At 39.1% G+C, this 25,632-nt stretch overlaps 1 protein-coding gene across 1 annotated transcript in view; it reads left to right on the top strand.

The window, feature by feature from the left end:
* Positions 1-24,537, top strand: part of cip2a (cellular inhibitor of PP2A) — a 43,077-nt gene extending 18,540 nt beyond the window's left edge. The window contains exons 6-22 of the mRNA XM_033033371.1: positions 319-415; positions 2,916-3,038; positions 4,480-4,625; positions 7,894-7,969; positions 9,786-10,010; positions 11,176-11,335; positions 11,667-11,808; positions 12,708-12,807; positions 13,934-14,052; positions 16,417-16,597; positions 17,803-17,877; positions 18,953-19,063; positions 19,565-19,761; positions 20,291-20,404; positions 20,519-20,601; positions 21,732-21,871; positions 23,581-24,537. Coding sequence (XP_032889262.1) covers positions 319-415; positions 2,916-3,038; positions 4,480-4,625; positions 7,894-7,969; positions 9,786-10,010; positions 11,176-11,335; positions 11,667-11,808; positions 12,708-12,807; positions 13,934-14,052; positions 16,417-16,597; positions 17,803-17,877; positions 18,953-19,063; positions 19,565-19,761; positions 20,291-20,404; positions 20,519-20,601; positions 21,732-21,871; positions 23,581-23,751 — 2,260 coding nt within the window. The 3' untranslated portion in view covers positions 23,752-24,537. The remainder of the gene's footprint in view (positions 1-318; positions 416-2,915; positions 3,039-4,479; positions 4,626-7,893; positions 7,970-9,785; positions 10,011-11,175; positions 11,336-11,666; positions 11,809-12,707; positions 12,808-13,933; positions 14,053-16,416; positions 16,598-17,802; positions 17,878-18,952; positions 19,064-19,564; positions 19,762-20,290; positions 20,405-20,518; positions 20,602-21,731; positions 21,872-23,580) is intronic.
* Positions 24,538-25,632: the final 1,095 nt, after the last annotated feature.

Here is a 25,632-nt window from a genome sequence, read left to right as displayed (position 1 = left end):
TTGATTTCCCCTTCCTTGGGTAAAAGACTCTGTGCATTCACCCTATCTATTTCCCTCAGGAATTTATACACCTCTTGATTATTTCTCAGCTCTTGCAGTACAACATTGACCACATCAAGAGAACTCAAAGTGCCTAGGTGATTGTAATACTCTTGAAGATTTCTTCGGATTTGTGAAATAAATATATAAATGCAAAATCACATTTATTTGTTATCTCTATACTCCTTGATACAGTCAGCTAAATGCCACTTTAATTTAAACTATCTTCATAACATTCCTTTTATGCGGGTTATTAAATAGAATTTTATTTTAATGCAGTCAAGTCCCAGAAGATGAGCTTACGTTACCATGTCTAGGATTGATGGCAAACCTTTGTCGTCACAACCTTTCTGTCCAGGCCTATATAAAATCATTGGTAAGATATTTCTATTTTTCTGTTTAAACATGCATGTGCCAATTTACAAAAAAAGACACAAAGTGAAGGAGTATCTCAGCGGGTCAGGCAGCACCTCTGACGAATGTGGGCAGGAAGATGTCAAAATGTCGCCTATCCATGTTCTTCAGAATTGCTGCCTGACCCACTGAGTTACTCAAGCACTTTGTGTCTTTTTTTTTACCACAAACTGTCTGTAGAGGGATTATTGAACATAAAACAATGTTCCTATGGTCCAACAATCATCATCCTCCAACTTTGCAGCTACCTAAATTAACTTGCTTATCTCTTCTGATGTAGAGTTCCTAATGTTCAAGTTCAAGTTCAAGTGAGTTTATTGTCGTGTGTCCCTGTATAGGACAATGAAATTCTTGCTTTGCTTAAGCACACAGAAAATAGTAGGCATTTACTACAAAACAGATAAATGTGTCCATTTGTGAAACATTAACTGTGTCTCCTTCCACATATATGCCTGACCTAGTGAGTTTTCCAGCGCTTTCCATGTTTATGCCTTTGTTTTTATTATTCTACTTGTATACCAGGCCCTGCTGAACATGTGCCATGATCTTTTCAGTCTTTATTTCAGATTTTAAATATCTGCAGCTTTTTTGTTTAAAAAAAAAAATGTAGCTTTAGATAGAAACCAATGTAAATATCATTGTCCTCCAACATGATATTCATAGCAAGCATTCTACTCTTGGATTTTTGCATAACTCACTGGCATCCACTGGCTAGATCACAGCATCCTCTTTGACAATAGAAAGATTGCACACAATACTCCAGGTATGGTCTCACGCATGCAGGTACAGCAGGCAGTGAAGAAAGCCAATGGCATGTTGGCCTTTATAACAAGAGAAGTCGAGTATAAGAGCAAAGAGGTCCTTCTGCAGTTGTACGGGGCCCTAGTAAGACCATATATGGAGTATTGTGTGCAATTTTGGAAGGACGTTCTTGCTATTGAGGGAGTGGAGCGTAGGTTTACAAGGTTTATGGCGGGACTGTCATATACTGAGAGAATGGAGCGGCTGAGCCTGTACACTCTGGAGTTTAGAAGGATGAGAGGGATTCTTATTGAAACATATAAGATTGTTACGGGTTCGGACACGCTAGAGGCAGGAAATATGTTCCCGATGTTGGGGGAGTCCAGAACCAGGGGCCATAGTTTAAGAATAAGGGCTAAGCCATTTAGAACGGAGTCGAGGAATTTTTTCTCACAGAGAGTTGTGAGTCTGTGGAATTCTCTGCCTCAGAGGGCGGTGGAGGCCAGTTCTCTGGATAATTTCAAGAGAGAGCAAGATAGGGCTCATAAATAGCGGAGTCAGGGGATATGGGGAGAAGGCAGGAACGGGGTACTTAATTGGGGATGATCAGCCACGATCACATTGAATGGCGGTGTTGGCTCGAAGGGTCGAAAGGCCTACTCCTGCACCTATTGTCTATTGTCTATTATTAACCCAATATGTTCTGATATTGGGACTTATCATTAACTCTCTTGTTATTTGCTCCTCAACGGCAGAATCAATTGTTCAAGCCATTTTGATATTTCTGCTGCGAGGAAAGCAAAGCCATAAAACTCTGGTGGGAGATTGGAATTCTTGTGGCAATGCTTTCATTCACTGCCATCCACTCTCCTAACTGTGATTTTCCCATTGTTCATGAACTGATTAAATCCCATTGTGTCTGCATGTGTTGTTAATTTTTACTGTGTTATTTCCTCGTGCTTTAATCCAGAATTCACTGCGCAGTAACCTTTGAAGCAGCTGATCCACAGTGTAACCTTCAAATCTTTGGCTCAAAATTCTAATATTATTAACTTTTTCAGGATTGATGAGATTAGAAAATAGGTGCAGGAGTAGGCCATACGGCCCTTTGAGCCAGCATATTCAACATGATCATGGCTGACCATCCAAAATCAGTACCCCGTTCCGGCTCTTTTCCCATATCCCTTGATTCCCTTATCCTTAAGAGTTAAATCTAACTCTCTTGAAATTTGTTAACATTTTGATTGTTAACATAGAGAGATTAGTTTGAATGATCCCTCTGAATTATCTTCCCCAACTACCTTATGGAATGTGGCACCATGTTTTGATGAAAATTCTGTTGTTAACTAGTAGTGTTTTATGGTTTATACCTGTGAGTTTACATCTAAATTGTTAAATTTGTGTGTTCTTTAATATATTTTATCTTTTATTTGTTGAGAGTGCCAATGTTTTTCTACCGGATGCTTAATGTGTGCATGAACCTATCTCCACAAATGATACATTTTGCATAATACTCGATGTCATAGGTTTCTCTGGGATTTTTTATATCGAAGAGTTGATACATTTTACATCAATATTGAAATTTTTTGTGAGATTTTGACACTAAATATTCAAAGTAACATAAAATTGAAAATAGAATTACGGTGAAAGAAGTTTGTGTTGCTTGATTAGCAGCAGAATAAATAACTATTTGAACTTTTTTATTTTCTTCATTTCCACAGAATAATTTAAAAGGGTTTTATCGGTCTCTTATTAAATTCTTAGCTCACAGCAGTTTAACCATGGTGGTTTTTGCACTTTCCATACTATCAAGTCTAACTCTCAATGAAGAGGTGGGAGAAAAGGTAAGACTTGAAATAATCTGTTGCTCAATATTTGAGATTCAGTTGCATTTCAGTTTTGAATCGTCATGAGCCAGGATTTCCCAAAAGTCACAGATTACACATCCATCTTCTGGGTTGACCCTTCCAGAAAAGGGTGGACATATTACCTTTATTCTCTGAGCTATCAGTCTTCTGCCTGCTGCGTTACTCAGTGCTGAAACATCCGAGGTTCCGGGCTGAGGACATGAGGCTTTGAGAATAGAAGGAGAAAAAATGCATTGGGGCAATAATTCTATGTATTCTTCCAACAAAGGTGAGCATCGGATGGTGCAAGTTTGGATGAGAGTAGCCTGATGGAGGGTGGAAGAGTGGATACCTGCAAAGAGAGGATTTGAATAATCAAGTTAGATGGGTTTTTAACGGCAGAGAGAGCAATATTATAAGAGATGGAAGGGGGCCCCGTCGAAAAGCTCAACTTAAGGTCTGATAAAGCACTGAGATGGAAATAGTCAGAGAAGGTTGAAGACCAGACTTTATGGTGGTGGAAGGCATGGGGCAATGGCTTTGCTTTTCCAAGTGCTTAATGGGAAAGAGTTTTGTATTGTTATGATTTGGATATTAGACATTCAGCCTGATTGAAATCGCATAGTTGAGAGCTGGAAAAAGTGGAGATGAACTGGATGCCGGTTGGGGCCCAAGTACTATTGACTGTGGGCTATTATGTATTTTTGACAGAACTGTGTTGAAAGTGGCTTGGTCAGATACGGTAATGAATGGCTAAACTGACTGTGTCGCGGATATTCCCATTTGTATCTGGGGAATGCTCGGGATGAGAGAGGATAGAAATTTGTACTGGGCCTGAAGCCAGGAAAAGTGTATGTGAGAAATAGCTGATTAAGAAATTGATAGTGTTGGATTATTGCAGAGAATGGATGGCCAAAGGTATGTTACAGGTGATATAGCAATAGTAGAAGGATGTGAGGTTACAAATAATTAATAGGTGATTTTGTCAGAATGGAAATAAAGAGACATGGTAAGGTGGAAGTGGTGAGTGGAATTAGCATGAATAGGGCAAAGAGAGTTGTTATGTTTTCCTTGAGGTTAAGGGTGTTGGGGGGGGGGGGGGGGTTGCTGCAATTTGTGATGGTTAAACTCAAGCAAGTCAGTTCACATTGGTATCCCTTGAGCTTGGTTTTGCTAGCCAGTGCTTCAGCTGTGAACTTGGAAAGTAGAAATTGTGCTTTGAAGGTGAATGTGTGCTTTGTATGGGTACCAACATTTTTACAGCAAATTTTATGGGACCTGTTTGGAGTTATACCACCTTCTGGAGTCCTTTAAGATAAATATTACAAGTTACATGCAATGTGACCAGCCAACATTTTTGTTGGTATGATATTTGTGAATGGAATGAAAAATCTTGATGATATTTCTTGCTCATAGTTTTATTTTGTTTTAAATGCAGCTGTTTCATGCCAAGAACATCCACCAGACCTTCCAGCTTATATTTAATATCCTGGTCAATGGAGATGGAACACTGACCAGGAAATATGCTGTAGATCTGCTGGTGGATCTCCTTAAGAATCCCAAGATTGCAGATTTCCTCCAAAGGTAGAGTATTCTTTGGTAGCGTTGTAAGAATACTATAAAAGCACATTTTGGTTGGGAAAGAAATTATATCACATTCTCTTGGCTGCAGTTCCAAAATATTGGTACTGGATCTACTTATACAGAACTGGCCACCAGAATTATAAACTATTTAAACACAAACAGAATAAAATAGGAGCAGGAGTAGGCCAACTGGGCCCTCAAGCTTACCCCGCCATTCGAAATGATCGCAGCTGGTCAGTATGACCATGGCTCTTCTATGCTGGATTCAACTACTTTTCTCTGCCAGGTCCGCATAGCCCTCAAATCCCAGGTCTAGCTCCACCCTACTGTTGACTTGCAGGTCCACAATTTCAAAACAGGCAGGAACAATCTTGGCAGATTAGTTCATATTAAAACTGGTAACCTAATAACCATATAATAACCATATAACAATTACAGCACGGAAACAGGCCATCTCGACCCTTCTAGTCCGTGCCGAACACATAATCTCCCCTAGTCCCATATACCTGCGCTCAGACCATAACCCTCCATTCCTTTCCCATCCATATAACTATCCAATTTATTTTTAAATGATAAAAACGAACCTGCCTCCACCACCTTCACTGGAAGCTCATTCCACACAGCTACCACTCTCTGAGTAAAGAAGTTCCCCCTCATGTTACCCCTAAACTTCAGTCCCTTAATTCTCAAGTCATGTCCCCTTGTTTGAATCTTCCCTACTCTCAGTGGGAAAAGCTTTTCCACGTCAACTCTGTCTATCCCTCTCATCATTTTAAAAACCTCTATCAAGTCCCCCCTTAACCTTCTGCGCTCCAAAGAATAAAGCCCTAACTTGTTCAACCTTTCTCTGTAACTTAGTTGCTGAAACCCAGGCAACATTCTAGTAAATCTCCTCTGTACTCTCTCTATTTTGTTGACATCCTTCCTATAATTAGGCGACCAAAATTGTACACCATACTCCAGAATTGGCCTCACCAATGCCTTGTACAATTTTAACATTACATCCCAACTTCTATACTCAATGCTCTGATTTATAAAGGCCAGCACACCAAAAGCTTTCTTTACCACCCTATCTACATGAGATTCCACTTTCAGGGAACTGTGCACAGTTATTCCCAGATCCCTCTGTTCACCTACATTCTTCAATTCCCTACCATTTACCATGTACGTCCTATTTTGATTTGTCCTGCCAAGATGTAGCACCTCACACTTATCAGCATTAAACTCCATCTGCCATCTTTCAGCCCACTCTTCCAACTGGCATAAATCTCTCTGTAGACTTTGAAACTCTACTTCATTACCCGCAACCCCACCTATCTTAGTATCATCTGCATACTTACTAATCCAATTTACCACACCATCGTCCAGATCATTGATGTACATGACAAACAACAGTGGACCCAACACAGATCCCTGAGGCACCCCACTAGTCACTGGCCTCCAACCTGACAAACAACCATCCACCATTACTCTCTGGCATCTCCCATTCAGCCACTGTTGAATCCATCTTGCTACTCCACCATTAATACCCAACCATTGAACCTTCTTAACCAACCTTCCATGAGGAACCTTGTCAAAGGCCTTACTGAAGTCCATATACACAACATCCACTGCTTTACCCTCATCAATTTCCCGAGTAACATCTTCAAAAAATTCAAGAAGATTAGTTAAACATGACCTTCCAGGCACAAATCCATGTTGACTGTTCCTAATCAGACCCTGTTTATCCAGATGCTTATATATATTATCTCTAAGTATTCTTTCCATTAATTTGCCCACCACTGACGTCAAACTAACAGGTCTATAATTGCTAGGTTTACTCTTAGACCCCTTTTTAAACAATGGAACAACATGCGCAGTACGCCAATCCTCCGGCACTATTCCCGTTTCTAATGCCATTTGAAATATTTCTGCCATAGCCCCTGCTATTTCTACACTAACTTCCCTCAATGTCCTAGGGAATATCCTGTCCGGACCTGGAGACTTATCCACTTTTATATTTCTCAAAAGTGTCAGTACTTCCTCTTCTTTGATCCTCATAGTTTCCATAGCTACTCTACTTGTTTCCCTTACCTCACATAATTCAATATCCTTCTCCTTGGTGAATACCGAAGAAAAGAAACTGTTCAATATCTCCCCCATCTCTTTTGGCTCTGCAGATAGTTGGCCACTCTGACTCTCTAATGGACCAATTTTATCCCTCGTTATCCTTTTGCTATTAATATAGCGGTAGAAACCCTTCGGATTTACTTTTACCTTACTTGCCAAAGCAACCTCATATCTTCTTTTAGCTTTTCTAATTTCTTTCTTAAGATTCTTTTTACATTCTTTATACTCCTCAAGCACCTCATTTACTCCATGCTGCCTATAACTATTGTAGATCTCCCTCTTTTTCCGAACCAAGTGTCCAATTTCCCTTGAAAACCTAATCTCTTCAAATGATAGCAGATTTATTTCTGTAAACCAGTATCTGTATTTCCTTGTTTCTATTTATTTTTTCAACCTTGGTATTACTCATTTAAGACTGAAGACCAATCATGATTCATCCACAACAGCTAAATTATTGGTTGTGTGTGAAGTGATGTCCCATTTATACCCTTTTCAGGTTTTGCTCAACTTCTTGGTTTGTGCTGATGAATCCTCCAGTGCGCTGAATAAATCATAATTGATCTGTATTGGTGATGGAAATTATATTTTATATTCTGCACTAGTAAGATGTAAAGCATTCTAGTGTGAAGAAGCATGAATTTTCAGAGTACAATGGAGCTTATTCCATGAAGCTTTGAATAGAGATTTAATTCTGGTTCATGGTGAAATAAATGAGGCTAAGTAAAACCTGAGCCTTGTTTTCTTTTTAATTTTTTTCCCTCTATTGGGTTTTCTAAAATTCGATCAATGTCTTCTATATTCTTTCATTCCAACCTCCTTTAATTTTTGCAGTTAAGCAAAACTGGTAGAGTTCTAATCATTATAGTTGGCGACGGCTAAGCTTCTTCCCTGCACTCAATAGCTTTCTCTCGCAATTGGTCTATAATCAGACATGGACCCAGCACATCGCCATCTTTGTTTGCTGGAATGGCATGGCATCCTGCAAATGTGAAAGCTGCCTTCTCCCTTTCTGGCTTTCATAAACCAGTGGAGTGACGTATAATGCTATGGAAGTCACTTTCCTAATGCAGTGGTGCCAAAGAAATTGGCGACTGCAATTTAAGGCCTGAGAATATTTAATAAAAACTTATGGATCAAGTTATTTTCTCTCCACTTTTAGGTATGAACATTTCAAATCATGCCTATGTCAAGTGCTGTGTCTTCTTCGTGGTAAAGATTCAGATTCAGCAGCCAAGGTATGCAATATTTAATTTATAGATGCCTCGCAAATATGAACATTTATAGTAAGAGTTGGAGACCTTGTTTACGTAGAAGCCACAGAATCAAAGAGTTAAATTAAGACAATAATTAAACAGTTGTGATTTTTGATTTCGATCTGATGAATAGTGGTTCTAAGACAGAGTCTTATCAGTGCATAGTGCATGGACATGCTTTTATTTAGTACCTTCCTCTCACCTTGTTCCTTTGTATCAAAAATATTGTAACTCTGGGGCAAGACCTGAGGTGGCATTTTGAGTTTGGTCTGTGTTTCGAATCCATTTGTTGTTGCCTGCTTCAAAACTTTATTTTGTCCAACAAAACATTTATTTTTTAAATGCCCCAGTATGTGTAACCTTCCTGCGGCTTTGAAGTTCCTTCCTCATTCTGCACAATCCTAGTGCACTGGCAAACTTGTTAATCATTATCCCTACATTTAAATCCAAGTCATTTAAAAATACTACAAAAATCAAGACACTACTATTAATCTTCAGAAGATTATGATAAACAGCCCATGTAGCTAATCTTTCCATTCACCTTTGCTTTCTCCCACTGAGGCACTCAATTTAAATTGTCACTTTCGCATGGATGCCATGGATTTTTTGTTAAGCTTGCCATGTAGTACCTCATAAAAATGGCTTATTAAAATCCATGTATGATAAATTGCTTCAAATATTCGACCTTCATTGATACTTGATGGCTCCCCAACTAAATTGCACAAGGCAAGCCAGATGAAATCTTCCTGTAACAAATCTTTAAACTGAATTTCCAAATAGTGATTTGCATTGTCCCTTGTAATCTTTTGTAAATATTTTCCCACTGCCCATGATAGACTCACTGTTCAAAAGGGAACTGCAGATGCTGGAATATCGAAGGTACACAAAATTGCTGGAGGAACTCAGCGGGTGCAGCAGCATCTATGGAGCGACTCCATAGATGCTGCTGCACCCGCTGAGTTCCTCCAGCAATTTTGTGTACCTATAGACTCACTGTAGATCCTTTGTTTGTACATTTCTCCCATTTTAACATTAATACACGTGCAGCAAATGTGCTTTGCAAATTATCAACTTTGCTGTTTCTTCTTTTGCTTCTTTAGACAATTTGGGAAATGCTTTTTCCAGGCCTGGTGATTTATCCATTTTAAAAGACCCCTTAATTCTGTGTTTGAACTTGCTTTGGTTCAGTCAACAAAATTAAAAATGTGAAACATGATTTAAATGCAGCCAATAAACCATTTACTATTAATTGAAGGAAAATGTAAAGGAAATGAGAAGGAATTTCTTTCGTCAGAGGGTGGTGAATCTGTGGAATTCATTGCCACGGACGGCTGTGGAGACCAAGTCAGTAGATATTTTTAAGGTGGTGATTGACAGATTTTTGATTAGTACGGGTGTCAGGGGTTATGGGGCGAAGGCAGGAGAATGGGGTTGAGAGGGAAAGATAGATCAGCCATGATTGAATGACAGAGTAGACTTGATGGGCTGAATGGCCTTATTCTGCTCCTAGAACTTATGGAAGAAATTGCAGATGCTGGAAATCTGAAAGACCAAAGGCCAATTGTCAGTCATCTGAGCCGAGTTCTGATGAAGATCATTGACATTAAATATTGATTGTTCCGCGGGACAGGCAGCATCTATGGAGAGAAGACACAATCAAAATTTAATGTCAATGATCTTCATCAGAACTCGGTTCAGATGACCGACAATTGGCCGGAAATGTTCACTGCTTCCCTCTCCAGACCTGCTGATTGTCTCAGCCTTTTTATGGCTCCTATGCAACTTTTCTCTTCCACAGATCCTTGAATTGCTAGTTGCATTTTGCTCGGTGAACAGTCTCAGGAGAATATTATGCCACACAATATTCGCAACATCTGAAGAACGAACCACCACAACTAAGCTCAAATCACAAATTCAACCTTCAGAGCCAATTATTACTCTTATCCACTGGTCGAATCAACCACTTGAGAACCTTGAGAGGTGTTCAGTACTTGCTCTAGTTCTTCTCAAGGAGCTATTTGAGGTAAATGAACGATAAGGATGGAATAAAAAATTAAAAGCTATTTGTATTTAGGATGGCTAATGGTTCACATTTTATCATACCCATAACTTTACTGGGATTTCAGTGTACGAAGGTTAACAAGAAAAGACTGCCTAGATGTTGTAGACTAGAATTAAGCAACCACATCTAATAACGTTTCATTTCAAGATGGAGGGGTTAGATTAGACTGAGATATTTTGCCATATTTTTAACGTTTCTCTGTGTGTGGAGAGGAGCATGAATAAAATGAAGCGGTACTTTGATGGCAGGACTTCATTAGCCTGCAAATAGCTTTGGGTTGAATAAGTGAACTGTATTTGGCTCCATGAAAGCAAATGACCAGTGTTTATAACAGGCTGTTGCCATTGTCTGACAATGTAAGTAAACTCATAATTTAGGAAGTTATCTAAGTTTATCATTTAGAATAAATAAAATAGTTGCCGGACAGTAGTGTTTATGCTCTTCCAGTTATAATATGCCTACGCCCTATGTTATTTAGAGGAGAATAATAGTTTGGCATTCTTGCCTGTTTGCTTTATTGCAAGGAGTATAATGTTTGGAATATCCCTATTTATGATATTATGAATGGGCAGCATGAACAGTGGATGACATACGCTTTTTATCTTTACTAATTAAAGGTCTACATTGTCAGTGAAAACAAAGAAGCAAATGTCCACAGGCACGTTGTTTACATTTTCAGCTTCCTGCTTGTGCGCTGCAATGATGAATGTTAGTGCCAAGATTAAATAGTATTTAAAAACCAATCTTAAACTGGTAAACTCATCACCACTCATTTGGTTATAATTTCAACATGGTAATTCGCATATCACTGTACCTTAATGGGTACACGTGACAATACAAGACCTTTGAACATTTCAATGTTGCTCTTCATTGCATGATGAAGAAGTGATGCATTCAATTAGTGTTGGAGTCATGCCTTCCCTCTTAGTGAGGAAATGCTCCGAGTTTCTTCACCGTGCTGGTGGAGATGAAGGTTAAGAACAATAGTTGAGGAATTTCACATGACACATGGCAGTGCAGAAAATAAATCAGATGATATAAATAGATTTCAGAATGTTCTGTGATGAAATTATATCTTGGCCTTAATGTTATTCTGTTACTGAACATTGTTTATTGCATTGACTAGGAAATAATCGACAGCATCCTTTGGACCACAGTTGAGCCATTTATGGAGCTGCTTTTTCCTGTTATCTTGGAGCAGTTACAGATTCAAGACCATACTTTAGAAGATGCTCTATTAAAAAAGAAATATGATCGGATTGCAAAGGCTCTTGATATTCTGCTGGATATCCTTTTTGGCTGGTAATCAGGAGCACCTTGTAAAGCAGCCGAATCTAAAGCAAAAGTCAATACATTTTGCAAGAGCTAGTGAAGTACTTTGTGTTATCATTTAAGCTTGAGGCATTTTAATTTCTTGGTGTTAAATTTAATAAGGTATCTTGGTTTGTAATTTAATAAGTACCAGGGAATGGCGATAATCTTTTGGTTCATTGTATTTCTACCTGACTGCAGGTGATCTAATCAAAGGAGAGCTAATCAGGCTATTTAATGATGTAAATTGTAGTCAGTGATGGAGGAAGCGATCAGAGCTTTGTAGTTTCTCTTAACTATATTTACTGCTTTGTGGCGATGATACAGTAAAACTGCAGATTGCAAAGGTTCTCACTGCCAGAAATTGTATGTCAATTCTGGAGTATCAGTTTGCATACAATCGGATCGAAGTCGGTTACCGAACCAATGTAGCAGACGTGGAGCTATGGTAAGCGATTAGATTACCTTTTCCAAAAAAATACAAGTAAATGCTTAAAATGTGAAGTCATTCTCTTGTGGAAGCTTTTTAAGTAATGATGCTATAATCTCATGATACAGTATTTGTTCATCACTTGAAACATATCTTGGACACTTCATATGATGCATGGTTGCTATAGGTTCACACTTTTTTTTTGATCACACCATTAACTGGAAGGAAATATTGTAGTTAAGTACACAGAATTTAAAATCTCTTTGTGATTTAAGATTTTAGGAAGGATTTACATGTTAGTTCTTTATAAATGTTTACAACCCCTACTTGGGTTGACAAAGTAAAAAAAATGGGGGAAATGTTTCCCGTAACACCTCGGTTATCGGAATTCTGAGTTCACATGATTGACATTTGAACCAGAGGGGACTGAACATACTCATTTGTTTTTTAAAACAATGGGTTTAACGTACTGTGAAAAAACGGGAGAAGCAGATTCAGTAGTAGCTTTCCAAAATAAAAGGATAAGTATGTTGGGATATAAAAAAACAGGGAAATAGAGAAATTAATTATTTAGCTTTAGTGCTGGGGAGAGGGGCCTGTGCGTCAGTTCATGTTTCTCTGCAAATAAACTATACAGCTGTATGGTTTCAAACTAAAGAGCGAGAAGCTATTATATCATTTTTGTTATGCTGGAAAAATGCGGCTTGTACATTTATTTGAAATCAGATTTTTTTGCATGGTAAAGAAATTTAATTTGTGAGATTCCGTTTTCAAAATTGCTTCTGTGCAGTACTTATCTCTTTATGCACATCATCATTTATAGCCAAATTAAGAGAGGTACTTGATTGAACCAGAAATTAGCTTAAAGCATCTTTATAATTTTGTATTTATTTTCTCATACTCCTGCACGTTAACAGTCAAATAGGTACAGATGTTGTCTTAAAGACTCTTACCGTAATGAGTAGAGTCAAACAGTTGGTGCCAAACATGGAAGCAAGCTTTTATAAGATTTTGCAGGTAAAAATTAAGTGAATTTAAACTTGTACTTTGAAATGTCTTGTTAACTGTTTAATAAGCAAGTTTGCATTTAACATGATAATTCTTGAACTACTTTGAAAATGATTGCGTTTTTCAGCAACCATTGTAGCAGATAGCAATATTGGCTCAGATGTTGTGACCATTTGTGAGTTGATGCTGCTTATGCTATGGCAGCTAAGAGTCATCAGCAATCCAATGTAGCATTATGTCCTGTTGAGCGGGGGGGAAACAACAGAGCATCCAATTGAGTGTTTCTATGAAGATTCATCAGACTAAGTGAGGAAATGCAAATTAGAATATTTCATTCAAAATATGTGCAAACGATCAAACTAATAACACAATGTCAATTATTATTAACTTAGCCTTCTGCAGTCCACATTGCAGAGAGAGATGGATACTGGCCCGTTATGTGGTAACCTCTCAACATGTGGTAACCTGAATGCCCCAGTGGAGAATGATATGGCCCAAACTGGTGTGCTTCCACATACTGTACCTACAATGGAATAAATCTTGCAGGTCCCAGCGCACAATTAGGGTGGCTGCAAATAAAAATATCATTGTATAAGCAGATGGATCATACAAGGCACAGTTGAAGGTCAACTATTGTAGCTAAAAGGCTCTCCCTCGTTGTGCATCTTTAATGTAGCAGAAATTCATTCAGGGATGAAACTTTGCATTCATGTATTTTCAGAGAAAACATTTGAAATATTCCTCTTATTTTTTAATTAATATCTTGATATTCAAAAATGTTTTCTTTTCTGTACCGTATAATATGTCAGCGGTCTCTTAAACAGTTAATCTAATGCCCTTTTTTTCCCCTGGAGTTTTCTGTTCATTATCAAAGGTCACAGCCATCGATATGTTCTCATATTAGTATCTATTGTTTTCATTTTTCTCGGCTCCTATTTTAGCTATTGCATATAGTGATCATTTTAATAAGGAGGTACTTTAAAATTGTCAGTTACATTTTGCTATGATTATTTTGAATTCCTGCCTACTTTGCACTTCTTTGGAAGAAATGAAGTAAAATTCTGAATTGTTGATCAAAAATGGTACGAAGCTTTGGCTTGACTGCTTTTTATAGTTTTTCAAATGTTTTGCCCAGGACCAGCGGCTTACCTCAGCTTTGTCGTTTGCATTGTCGTCCGAGAACAGAGAGTATGTCCAGTTTGCGTTAAGGATTCTGTTCGAGGCAGCACCTTTGCCTGATTTTCCTGCAATGATGTAAGTGCTGCTATTGTTTGTTTGCTAAGAATAGTTACTAACTGATACAAATACAGAGCATCAATATTGTAAGTACGGTGGATCAATAAATATATTGCTTCAGTTGTTGGGGTAATTTTGTGAGATAATGCCCCCTTTAAGATAGTGCATATGATAGTTGCACTGAAAAGTGCAATGACAGTAACATTGAATCTAATCTAATCTAATATGGGAATATTGTGCATGCAAGCAAACCATTTCCAGTAGTGAAAATCTGATTGTAAAATGTAGTTTTTTAACTGCCTAGAGAATAACAGGAAGCTAAGCATTTGCAATTGCTACTTGAATTGAATTGAATTGAATTCCTTTATTGTCATTCAGACCTTACGGTCTGAACGAAATTTCGTGCCTGCAGTCATACATACAATCATACAATAATAAACAACAATAAACACAAATTAACATCCACCACAGTGTATCCTCCAAGCACCTCCTCACTGTGGTGGAGGCAAAAATCTTAGGGCTGCAGTCTCTTCCCTCCTCTTCTCCCTCTGCGCTGAGGCGATTCCCCACCGGGCGATGGTACAAACAGTCCCGCGGCTCACCGAACCCCGCAAACGGGCCGGTTCAAACACCGCGGCCCAGGGTGGTCGAAGCTGCCGCCCTCCAGTCCAGCGGACGCAGCCGCTGGCCCGCGGCTGAACCCCGGACTCAGGTCACCGCCGCCAGAACGCCGTCCCAGCCACCCGAGCACCGTTCCAGCCCCGAGCCGGGTTGCCCTCACGTGAGTGCCGTTCCTCCCTTGAGCTGGGCCGCTCCGACGGGAGCGCCATTCCACCCTCGAGCTGGGCCGCTCCGATGGGAGCGCCATTCCACCCTCGAGCTGGGCCGCTCCAACGGGAGCGCCATTCCACCCTTGGGATGGGCCGCTCCGACGGGAGCGCCACAGCCCCTCACGGGAGATTCTCAGCCCCTCGCCAGGCTGCCCTCACGGGAGCGTCACATCCCCTCACGGGAGCGCCGTTCCAGCCCCGAGCCGGGCTGCCCTCACGGGAGCGAGCCCAGGGTGAGTCCTGACTGGCTGCCTCCGGAGTCTCGAGGTCGCCAGCTCCGCCATTAGGCCTCAGCGCAGACGGAGGCAGAGAAGGGGGATACGACAAAAAAGTCGCATTCCCCCGAAGGGAGAGACAGCAAGCCCCGTTTCAACCCCCCACACCCCCCCCCCCCCCCCCCCCATAAACACAACCTAAAAACCAAAAACTTAACTAGACAAAACGAAAAAAAACAACACAAAAAAGTAAAGACAAACGGACTGCAGGCGAGCCGCAGCCGTTCACCAGCGCCGCCACTTCCGGATTAACTTAAAGTACACATTATAAATTTGATTCCTCTTTGAAAGCAAAGATTAAATAGTGCATGTTTTATAGTTGCATACAGACCCTACAGAAATGAACCACAATACCTTTAAAAAAAATCATGATTTCAAAATACAGTAAATCCTCGTTTGAACGGACCCCTTTGTAACAGATTGTGGTTATAGCGGACGGACCTGCCCATGCCACCCCCGGCTGACACCGCCTCCCCAGCTGCATCCAACCCCAGCCCTGGCTGGCAAGGTGCACCAGTGAGCCCTTCTTCATCCACCGCACGGTGCGTCTGGTTGGCACAGCTGTTGCTGCGACTCACATTGTAGCCCATGGAGACAGTGCTTTCTGCAGGTTGCCGCCAGCGACAGGGTGCGCTCAGTCACTGCAACTCCTTCCCTTCAAACCAGCTGCTGCTTCTTCCTGTCAGCTCTCACTTTGTCCGCTCTCCATTCCACCGCTGCCGCCTCCTCCTCCTCCTCCCCCCATCGCTCTCTCTGACCTGCCACCTCCTCATCCTCCTCCCATCGCTCTCTCTGACCCCAGCCGCCTCCTCCGGCCACCTCCTCCTCCTCCCATCGCTCTCTTTGCCCCCGCCACCTCCTCCTTGTCCCCCCGAGTTGCCGACATACTCCACCTTGGATGTTTGGGGAGATATACAAGGCGAGAAGGTTCTTGATTTATAGCTTGGGGGTATCAGTAATTGAAAAGAATGGTCGGCCTGAGGAGGCACGTAGGTCATATTGATGAAGATAATTTTTATTAAATAGAATACAAAAATATAATTACATTTTGAATTAAATCAATTTTCTGCTGTATATTACTTTCAACATTCACTTTCAATGAATTTCCTTCATATTAACATGGTAAATGTTGGATGTTATAGCCATTATGTTTGGTCTATTTTAAACATTATGTTTGGTCAATTGTTTAAAGTATTCTCATTGTGATTGGCTATATACACCCTCAGTAAAGAGCTGAGAGGATGGGTTTTACATTGACGCTGTTTTGATTGTTTTAGGCTTGGAGAGAGCATTGCTGCCAATAACGCATGTAAGCAACAGAATGGTGATCACATAATGAAGAAAATTCCTGTGCAGCAGCATTCAGCAAACTTTGTAATACCAAAATGTTCAAGCACCGCCGATGCGAACAGATCAAATATTCATGAATTGATTGATAAGTTGCAATTAGGAACAGAGGTCTGTATACACGTTGACTGGGTTTACACAATATACAATTATGATTACAATCAATGACGTGTATTTGATGGTACTAATTGCTGATTGATATTGGCATGTTTACTGGGTTCATCTCTCAGTATGCTAGAGTGCAAGAAGTGTGTGTCCAATGGTTTCAACCTAATAATACAACCCTCTCATAAGCCAGGAAACAGCCTCATGAACCTTGCACGTTCCTTTAATAAACCAAAAATTCCATATGTTCTTCACAATGTTGTGAACATTTGTAATAAGACTTTGTCACTTTTATTCCCAAATCTCTTGTGCTAAAAGCTGGCCTAGTTCAGCAACCTTCCACGTGGAATCTTATTGAAATCATTTATTGAAGCTGCACATCCATTATTTCTGTATCCATACTGGCACCATCATCAAAGATCTACTTTAATTCAATTGTCAAACTTGATTTCCTTTATGTAAGACCATATTGACCATATAAGAACAAGGCAGATTATTATCTGAATGGTGTCAGATTAAGAAAAGGTGAGGTGCAACAAGACCTGGGTGTCCTTGTACATCAGTCACTGAAAGTAAACATACAGGTACAGCAGGCAGTGAAGAAAGCTAATGGCATGTTGGCCTTCATAGTGAGAGGATTTGAGTATAGGAGCAAGGAGGTCCTACTGCAGTTGTACATGACCCTGGTAAGACTACACCTGGAGTATTGTGTGCAGTTTTGGTCTCCTAATTTGAGGACGACATTCTTGCTATTGAGGGGGTGCAGCGTAGGTTCACCAGGGATGGCAGGAGTGACATATGATGAAAGAATGGATCGACTGGGCTTATATTCACTGGAATTTAGAAGGATGAGAGGTGATCGACTTACCGGCACCCGTCATAGTCACAGTAGTCGCGGGGTGACACCTGTATGGTCGTGAGTGGTCGCCCAAAGAGTCGTACCTTTTTCTGGTTGCCGCTGGATTTTCAATATGTTGAAAAATTTCGGCCACCTGCTGCGACTATAACCGGTGCCGGCAGCCGCCGAAAAAATTGCGTAAGTGGGGCAGGCCCTTGAGTCCTCCCTCTGTTTATTTGTTATGTTATTCTAACATGTGAATCCTGATCACCTGTAACATTTCCCCTGTATTTTCAACTTTCTTGCTTTAATTGGATTGTTTTGTAAAGCTGCTTAAAATGACATGTAGCAACATAAATGCATCTTTTCATAGCTGAAGGAACAAGTCAAGGATGTTAGGCTTTCAGATGTGATGGATGTCTATGAACAGAAGCTTTCTTCCCTTGCAGTAAGTGCCATTGAAATGACACGTAAGTTTAAAACTGGTAAAGCCAATGTGCCACAAAATGATTAAAGACATTATCATATACTGTTGTATTAATTAGGTTTTTTTAAAATTCAGAAGCAGCAAAATCATGGGAATTTTTTTTATTGCAGTTGCAATCATTTGGGGAGATTATTCCACTGGTCTTGAGTAAAACAGACTCCAGATTTCATTTACATGTAGTTCCAATTTTAAGAGACTGTAGTTTATCTATATAAATGCGACTTAATCATTTTAATGTTTAAGAAAGAACTGCAGATGCTAGTAAAATCGAAGGTAGACACAAAATGCTGGAGAAACTCAGCGGGTGAGGCAGCATCTATGGAGAGATGTCTACCTACATTTTGTGTCTACCTAATCATTTTAATTACTGTCCTCATGTATTTCTGATGTACTTCTGCAACCATCAATTTGTCTCTATACCTGATGACCGTTGCAACATGAGAGTTGAGATCCTAGAAGTGGCACGGAAAGTAGAAAGGGCAGTTATTCCTTCGATGCAGAAAATGTATGTCAGTCTTTGATACTTCCAGATGAATATTTTATACAGTCTGCTCATTGAAATGAACATGGATTACAGCATTAATTTTTAGTTTGCTATTGACATTATTAATGGACATAATAATGTGAAAACTGCCAATGTGTTTGGCACTTCTGCCCTTGTGTAGAAGGCTTAGTGGCATTTCCCCTCAAAATTCATCTCATAAAACAGAAACATCATCTTTTCTGTTTATGTATTTCCACATCTTTCCTCGCTGGAGACACCTTTACCTCACAATAGTGATGGGCCTGTCCCACTTAGGTGTTTTTTGGGGCGACTACAGGCGACTGCCGCAAAATCTTCAACGTGTTGGAAATTTTCGGCGACAGTGGCGACAATTTTTGTGGTCGTAGGTGAATTCCATTAACACTAGTCCCTGGCAGTCGCATAAAGAGTCGCCTAAGAGCGTCAGCATTTTTGTAGTTTGCAATGATGCAAACAATCTTGTTGTGAAACATGCTTCAATTTTGATAATATTTAATATGCCTCTTTGTTCAGTCCAAAGAAAATCGTTTACAAGATTTGTTGGAAGCTAAAGCACTGGCCCTAGCACAGGCTGACCGTTTGATTGCCCAGTATCGTTATCAAAGAGCCCATGCAGAGGCAGAGGTATGTTGATACGTAACTTTACCACATACAACTTTACATTAGTTTAACTTATCGTTTGCAATTCAAGTGATAAATTTAGCAGAAAAATTCACTTTGAACTGTCGGATTATAACTTGTACGTTTCAACCACTAATGGATTTTAAAAGCTTTGCAGAGAAAGGTAACGTTTTTTATTAGTTGTGGAGATCAAATCCATGGAATGTGTAAGACATGGTTTTCTAAAGCAATATATTGAGGAACAACTGAAGGAACGGGCTGTTTTAGATTTGGTATTGGCTCATGAGAAAGGGTTTATTAATGATCTGGAAACTAAGATGCGGTAAAAACTGGAGGTGATTTAGTTCATTCTGAGATCGTGGAATGGCCATTGACATCTAGTGGCGAGTTAGCATGTTTTTTAAAGTGCCATGTCTAGCATATAATGTACAAGGATCTGTCGTATACATTTATACTGAACTGTTACAGTTTATAAATGATGATGTATTTGTTTTTGAGTTGTAGGCACGACAATTAGCCTCACTTCTGATGGAAGCAGAGAGAAAAAATGAAGAGCTTGATGGAGTGCTGAAGACTCAGCTGCTGGAATCTGACCGTGCCAAGGCTGATATTGAAGAGCTTTATCATCACAATTGTAAACTACAGACTGTAGCTGACGAGCACGAATCCTTGAAGATTACTTCAAAAAATCTTTCTCAAAAGTAGGTTTAGCTTATTTTTGCTTTATTGATGCTTTATTGATTCCAGCTGCGTCTGAAGAAGGGTTTCGGCCCGAAACGTCACCTATTTCCTTCGCTCCATAGATGCTCCTGCACCCGCTGAGTTTCTCCAGCATTTTTGTGTGCCTTTAAAACATTCACAGGTTTGGCATCGGAGTACATATGCAATAGTTGAGGGTTTTCTGCATGACATAGTTACACGGGTTTGATTCCTTCATGTTGAAAGCAAAAGTTGCTTGGAAGAAAATGGAATTGAGAGGGTTTTCTCCCAGGCAACTCTTGTCCATCTCCTTCCATCCTTTTTCAAAATAGCATTAATAATACATTGGGCACCAAGCAACAAAACGGGACTTCAAACAGCGAAGGGGAAATGTTACCTGTGGGAATATATTTAATACACCTACTGTGAGAAAAGTTAGGTATTCCTGAGAACAATTGTATCTGTGTAACTATTCATAGTCTGCATATTTTTGATCAGTTAATCATTAATTCAAAAATATTTTCCTTCCAGTCTTGATAATGTTGAAAGGCAATTTAAAGAACTTCAGATTGAATATAAATCATTGGGCAAGCAATGTGAATTGTTCAAAAAGCAAGTTGATTCACTTAAGCAACAGAATGACAGGTAAGCCCATCTTAGGATGTGTGTTTAGACGTGGTATTCATACATCCTGATGTCATGTTTGTCAGATGGTGGAAATACAGCAACATGTCCTGTCTTTTCTGTTTTGGGTCACAGGTGCCATGCTCAATTCGCGGAATTGGAAGCACAGAAAAATGAGATGTGCATCCAGTTACAGGAAAAGGACAATAAATTATTGGGTTGGATATACATTTCATTATATATCTTTTTTTATAAAGGTTTATTTGGGGGAAAACTATTGACAATTAGCATGAAAGCTACATTTAATGTTTTTTCTAATTTTAGATTTAAAAAATATATGCCATAGAATATCAGGCACAACACTGGATGTTTAGAGTTTTATTTCTTGCAGAAATATGCCGTACATCTTTTCTTCCGCCTTTCTTATCCTTCACCTCATGTGTCTCTCACGTTTGAGAAGTTATTCCTATTATGGGATGGTGTGGAGGTTTGTAACCATATAGCAAGTGGATTGTTAGAATAACAATCGAAATTGGGTAAAAAAAACAATTTGATCTACGAAATATAAATAGTGTTCTCCTTTGCATACATGGAACAAACAGCACATCCTCAAGAATCTCGCAGTTCAATTCATTATACAGATAAAAAGTACCTAGATGCATAACGCATAGGTACACTCGTGTAATTTGCAGATTAAGTATAGTTCATGTGCCCCCAGATCTTATACCATCTCAATGTTAATATATTTATATAAAACAAATGTTAGATCAAGAAGAAATTCTTATGAGGATGATTTCTCTATGAAACATGAGCGACAATGGCAGCTTTTAATTTTTTTTCAATTGCTTCTAAGTTGTTTGAATTCTTGTGCGGGAGCAAGTTTTGTCCTGGATACGTTCCATCTGCCCCATATTCTATAAGGTTCTTGACAGAAGGAATTACTGGAACACACTGTTCTTCATTTGTATCCTGTGTTTTTATAGTGATTTGACTACCAGCAGATGGTAATTGGAATGATTGAATTAAAAGGCCTGGGTCTTTTAACAAGCGGAAGATGTACAGAAAATTATGATAAAAAAACCACATGCAAAATTACAGATGTCATTGCCATGTCTGAAATGGGAGATTGATATTTCAGACATTTCCAGAGTTTTGTCAAAAACCATCATGACGAACTGGAAGGTTGAAGGGCTGGCAATTTTCTGACCTGGTGAAACTGATAATATTGCTGAAACGTAACGCAGTGTGCAGTGGACAAGATATCCAATGCAAAAGAATATGCTTGGTTATAACGTGATAATTATTCTCTCTGTGTGCCGGTCTTAAACTGTCTTATAATGACTTGCAGATTTACAACAAAGGTCCCAGGCACAACACGAAAAAATAAAAACAATGGAGAAGGAGAAAGAGGACATGGGAGAAGCTATTAGTGCACTCCAAAGGGAGCTTAGCAAGATCGAGTTAGCACGGAAAGAACTCAGCATTAAGGTACACAATCCGCTGCCTATTTGAACAGTATTGTTAATCAGTCTTCTCAGGATACTCAGTGTGTGAAGACTGTGATATGCAATATTGCTGCTGAATATTCTGTTAAATAGCTGCAGAGACTAAACTGATTATGAGAGTTGTAATTACGATTACAAGAGAGCAGTGAGCACTCCAGCTTGAGAGAATATCTCTTAATGCTTGGAATAGAAATCGTAACTTCATAAACAGTTCAAAAATTGCCTGACCCTTTAGACAATAGACAATAGGTGCAGGAATAGACCATTCGGCCCTTCAAGCCTGCACCGCCATTCACTGTGATCATGGCTGATCATCCACAATTAGTACCCCATTCCTGCCTTCTCCCCATATCCCTTGACTCCGCTGCCTTTAAGAGCTCTATCTAACTCGCTCTTGAAAGCATCCAGAGAATTGGCCTCCACTGCATTCTGAGGCAGAGAATTCCACAGATTCACAACTCTCTGGGTGAAAACGTTTTTCCTCATCTCCGTTCTAAATGGCCTACCCCTTCGTCTTAAACTGTGGCCTTTGGTTCTGGACTTCCCCAACATCTGGAACATGTTTCCTGCCTCTAGCTTGTCCAAACCCTTAATAATGTTACATGTTTCACTAAGATATCCTCTCATCCTTCTAAATTCCAGTGTATACAAGCTCAGTCACTCCATTCTTTCAACAAATGACAGTTTGGGATTTGTCAGAAGATAAAGAAAATGTCCTATACACAGCTTGGAATTTTCTATACACAGTTGTGGCACTGTCTTTTTCTGTTCTATGAGATAGGAGGGTCATTTTTAAGTTGGAACATGCATATTGGTGGAAGTTGCCTAAAAGTTTGCACGTTAGAAGCGTGGGGAATTGGTGGAATTCAATTCTGTTGTGCATGGAGTTTTTTCAGTAATTATTTATTAAAAATTGTTTATATTTATTGACATGCTTGAGAATTTTAAAGTCCACTTTACATATTTTGCTTATACTTAAAGTTCTCAAGTATTTATAATTCATATTTGTTGTAGTATATATATGTATTTAGTTGTGTCATTCTGGAATGTACAACAAATTTGGCTTCAAATATGCCTAATTATATTGGGATATTGGCATTTAATTCAGATCACCCAAAATTAACAAAGTACCCAAAGTCCACAACATTTCAAGTGGAAATTGTGGTCAGTATGAATAGAATTACTATGAACTTTTACATAAACCTCCAGATATGTAGACAGCACTGGATCAAAGTTAATCGCAACCACTTGTTTGCTGCTTGCTTCTTGTAGACTTCAAGGAAGCGCTTAATTCTTTTGTCAATAGGTTTTAAATGTTCTTTTAAATATTCAATAATAATAACTGATTTATATACATGATGGAATTAGTTAAAGACTTCTTAAAATTTCAATCATTTTTACTTAAAATCAAATTATGTGTTAATACTGAAATATTTTTTATGATTAAAAATACATTTTTCAACTGTATTAATTAAACTGCTCTATGTTAGTTTTATAATAAACACTCTTTGGTTGATGATAGAATTTATGTTCAGTGATATGTAAATGTTTGGGCAGAACTAAGTCAAAAAAATCATTTGCAATTTGTGTACAGGCTTCTCATTGCAACCAAAGTAGAACGAAATGTAGCTTTGGGTGAACGTATTCATGTGATTTAATTCTGCCTCATATATCTACTTTATCTGTTCATAGTTGTCATCCTTAGAAGTACAGAAATCGCAGCTGGAGGCCCGGTTACAACAACAGGAAGCCTTGGTCCAAGCACAGCAGGAGGAACTCGGCAAACATTCCCAGATGATAGCAATGATTCATAGCCTGAGTAGCAGTAAATTGCCATCGAACACTGTCAATCTCAGTCTGTAGCCTTGCTGCTTTCTGGCATTTTAATGTGAACAGAAATGGAGCTGAGATCAACTGTTACCTTTAAGTCTCTGTGGCTGGAAGATGACATGTTCATACTATGGGATAAAAGGTACAAATTATTTTTAACTACATTTTAAGCCATTAAATATGAACAGCATTTAAAGTGTTGGCTTTGGAAGCAAGTATTTGATGTTGCTTGAATCACACTGCTCTGGGCCCTTATTATGTGTAAAAATACTGACGTTGCAGGCTGTAGATTTGTGTAGTCACATTTAGGTTTGACCACATTTTCGTTCATGATATAGTAAAATACTGCAAATAACCAAACATTTCAGTAGTGTGTATATATTGAGGAGGTGTCCTTTAGATTTGGACAATAGTTCTTTCAAACTTGAACAAGTCTGTACCTAGTGATAAAGTAGTGGAATTTTACTGATATATTAATACTTGATATAGGTCGACCATTAAATCCTGCCCTGGATTCTAATATCCAAACCCAGTTACAATTGTCCTTTATCAATTCTACATTTGATTTTATTGCAGTATTTAAGATGAGTAAATTCATCTTAATCGTGATGTTCATCGGCTCGTGCGCAAAGATATTAGTTAGAAGTTATTTTTCAAACTTCTTATAACGATGTCTGACAGCTTGTAAAACAAAAACCAGTCCACTGATTTAAAATTTAAGCTAAACAATGTATTCAACTAATTACATTGCAAAAAATGACCATGTGCACTTCTCACTAATTCGACTCATTTTCACATTAGTAAAGAGTTTTGACACTATTTTGAATCGGGTGCTTGTTTTATTCGTACTCATTTTTAATTAGCTGGCACATCCAAACATTCAATGTACATTTCTTTCATCCTGTTGACAAAATAAACCTTTTAAATATGAATATGTTTTTAAATAGTGCAAATATAGTTTATACAATATGTAAGTCGACGAATATTTTGTTTCTTGCATAAAATATCAATGTTTTAAACTTTGTGTAAAATTACTATTAATAAATTGCGAATGGATTGTTCATTCCCCCTGTTGGCATGACTTTTAAAACATTGGCCAGAGAGCCCTCCCTGCCTAAAGATGGGGTCATTAACTGGGAGGGGTGCTCCCAATTCAACTATTTAGAGACTGATGAAATTTAACATATGGTGGACAAATAAAGCGACAAATTAAGTACCATTAAGCAAGAAAGCAGACCATCTCTGCTTTAAAAATATCCATCGACGGGCTCCACCACTGTCTGTGGCAATGAATTCTACAGATTTACCGTCCTCTGGCTAAGAAAATTCCTCCTCTTCTCCATTCTAAAGATACGTCCTTTTGCTCTGAGGCTGTGCTCTGATCCTGGACTCTCCCACTAGTTACTTGTTGATTAAGACCAAGTCTGGGTAGCTGCACTTCAAAATCAGTACATCAGTCAACAGTAGGCCATCCAATCCTGTTGTGAAATGAGATCCTCCCCAAATGTGACTACTTATCTCAGTCTGGGTAACTGATCGAACTGCTGGGTGATTCAGATAGATAGTCATTTAGCATGATGGCACTGTTCCAGTGGATCAGGAAGTTACTCGGGCTGAAATAATCCTTGTTGCTGGAAATGGAGTTCAGAAGCACATGTAGGAGATAAAAGCCGGTACTTGACTCCAGTATAAATATAAATGGAAAGACACTGTCCACACCACATTTGTTCCAGGTTTGGTAATGTTATGATTGTAACTGCTTCTGTTGCAAAATGTCTGAGCTAATGCCTCTGAGAATTTGAACACCAGTTTGTGATTGGAATACAGATGATCAGCAAAGCCACCATTGCCAAGGCGGCAAAAAATCCATAATGCGTGCGTTTGTGACTTTCCTCAACTGCCGGGTCTGAAATT

Source organism: Amblyraja radiata, chromosome 14 (assembly GCF_010909765.2).
Source record: "Amblyraja radiata isolate CabotCenter1 chromosome 14, sAmbRad1.1.pri, whole genome shotgun sequence".
In the NCBI taxonomy this organism is placed as follows: Eukaryota; Metazoa; Chordata; class Chondrichthyes; order Rajiformes; family Rajidae; genus Amblyraja; species Amblyraja radiata.
This window is presented reverse-complemented; position numbering and strand designations above follow the sequence as displayed.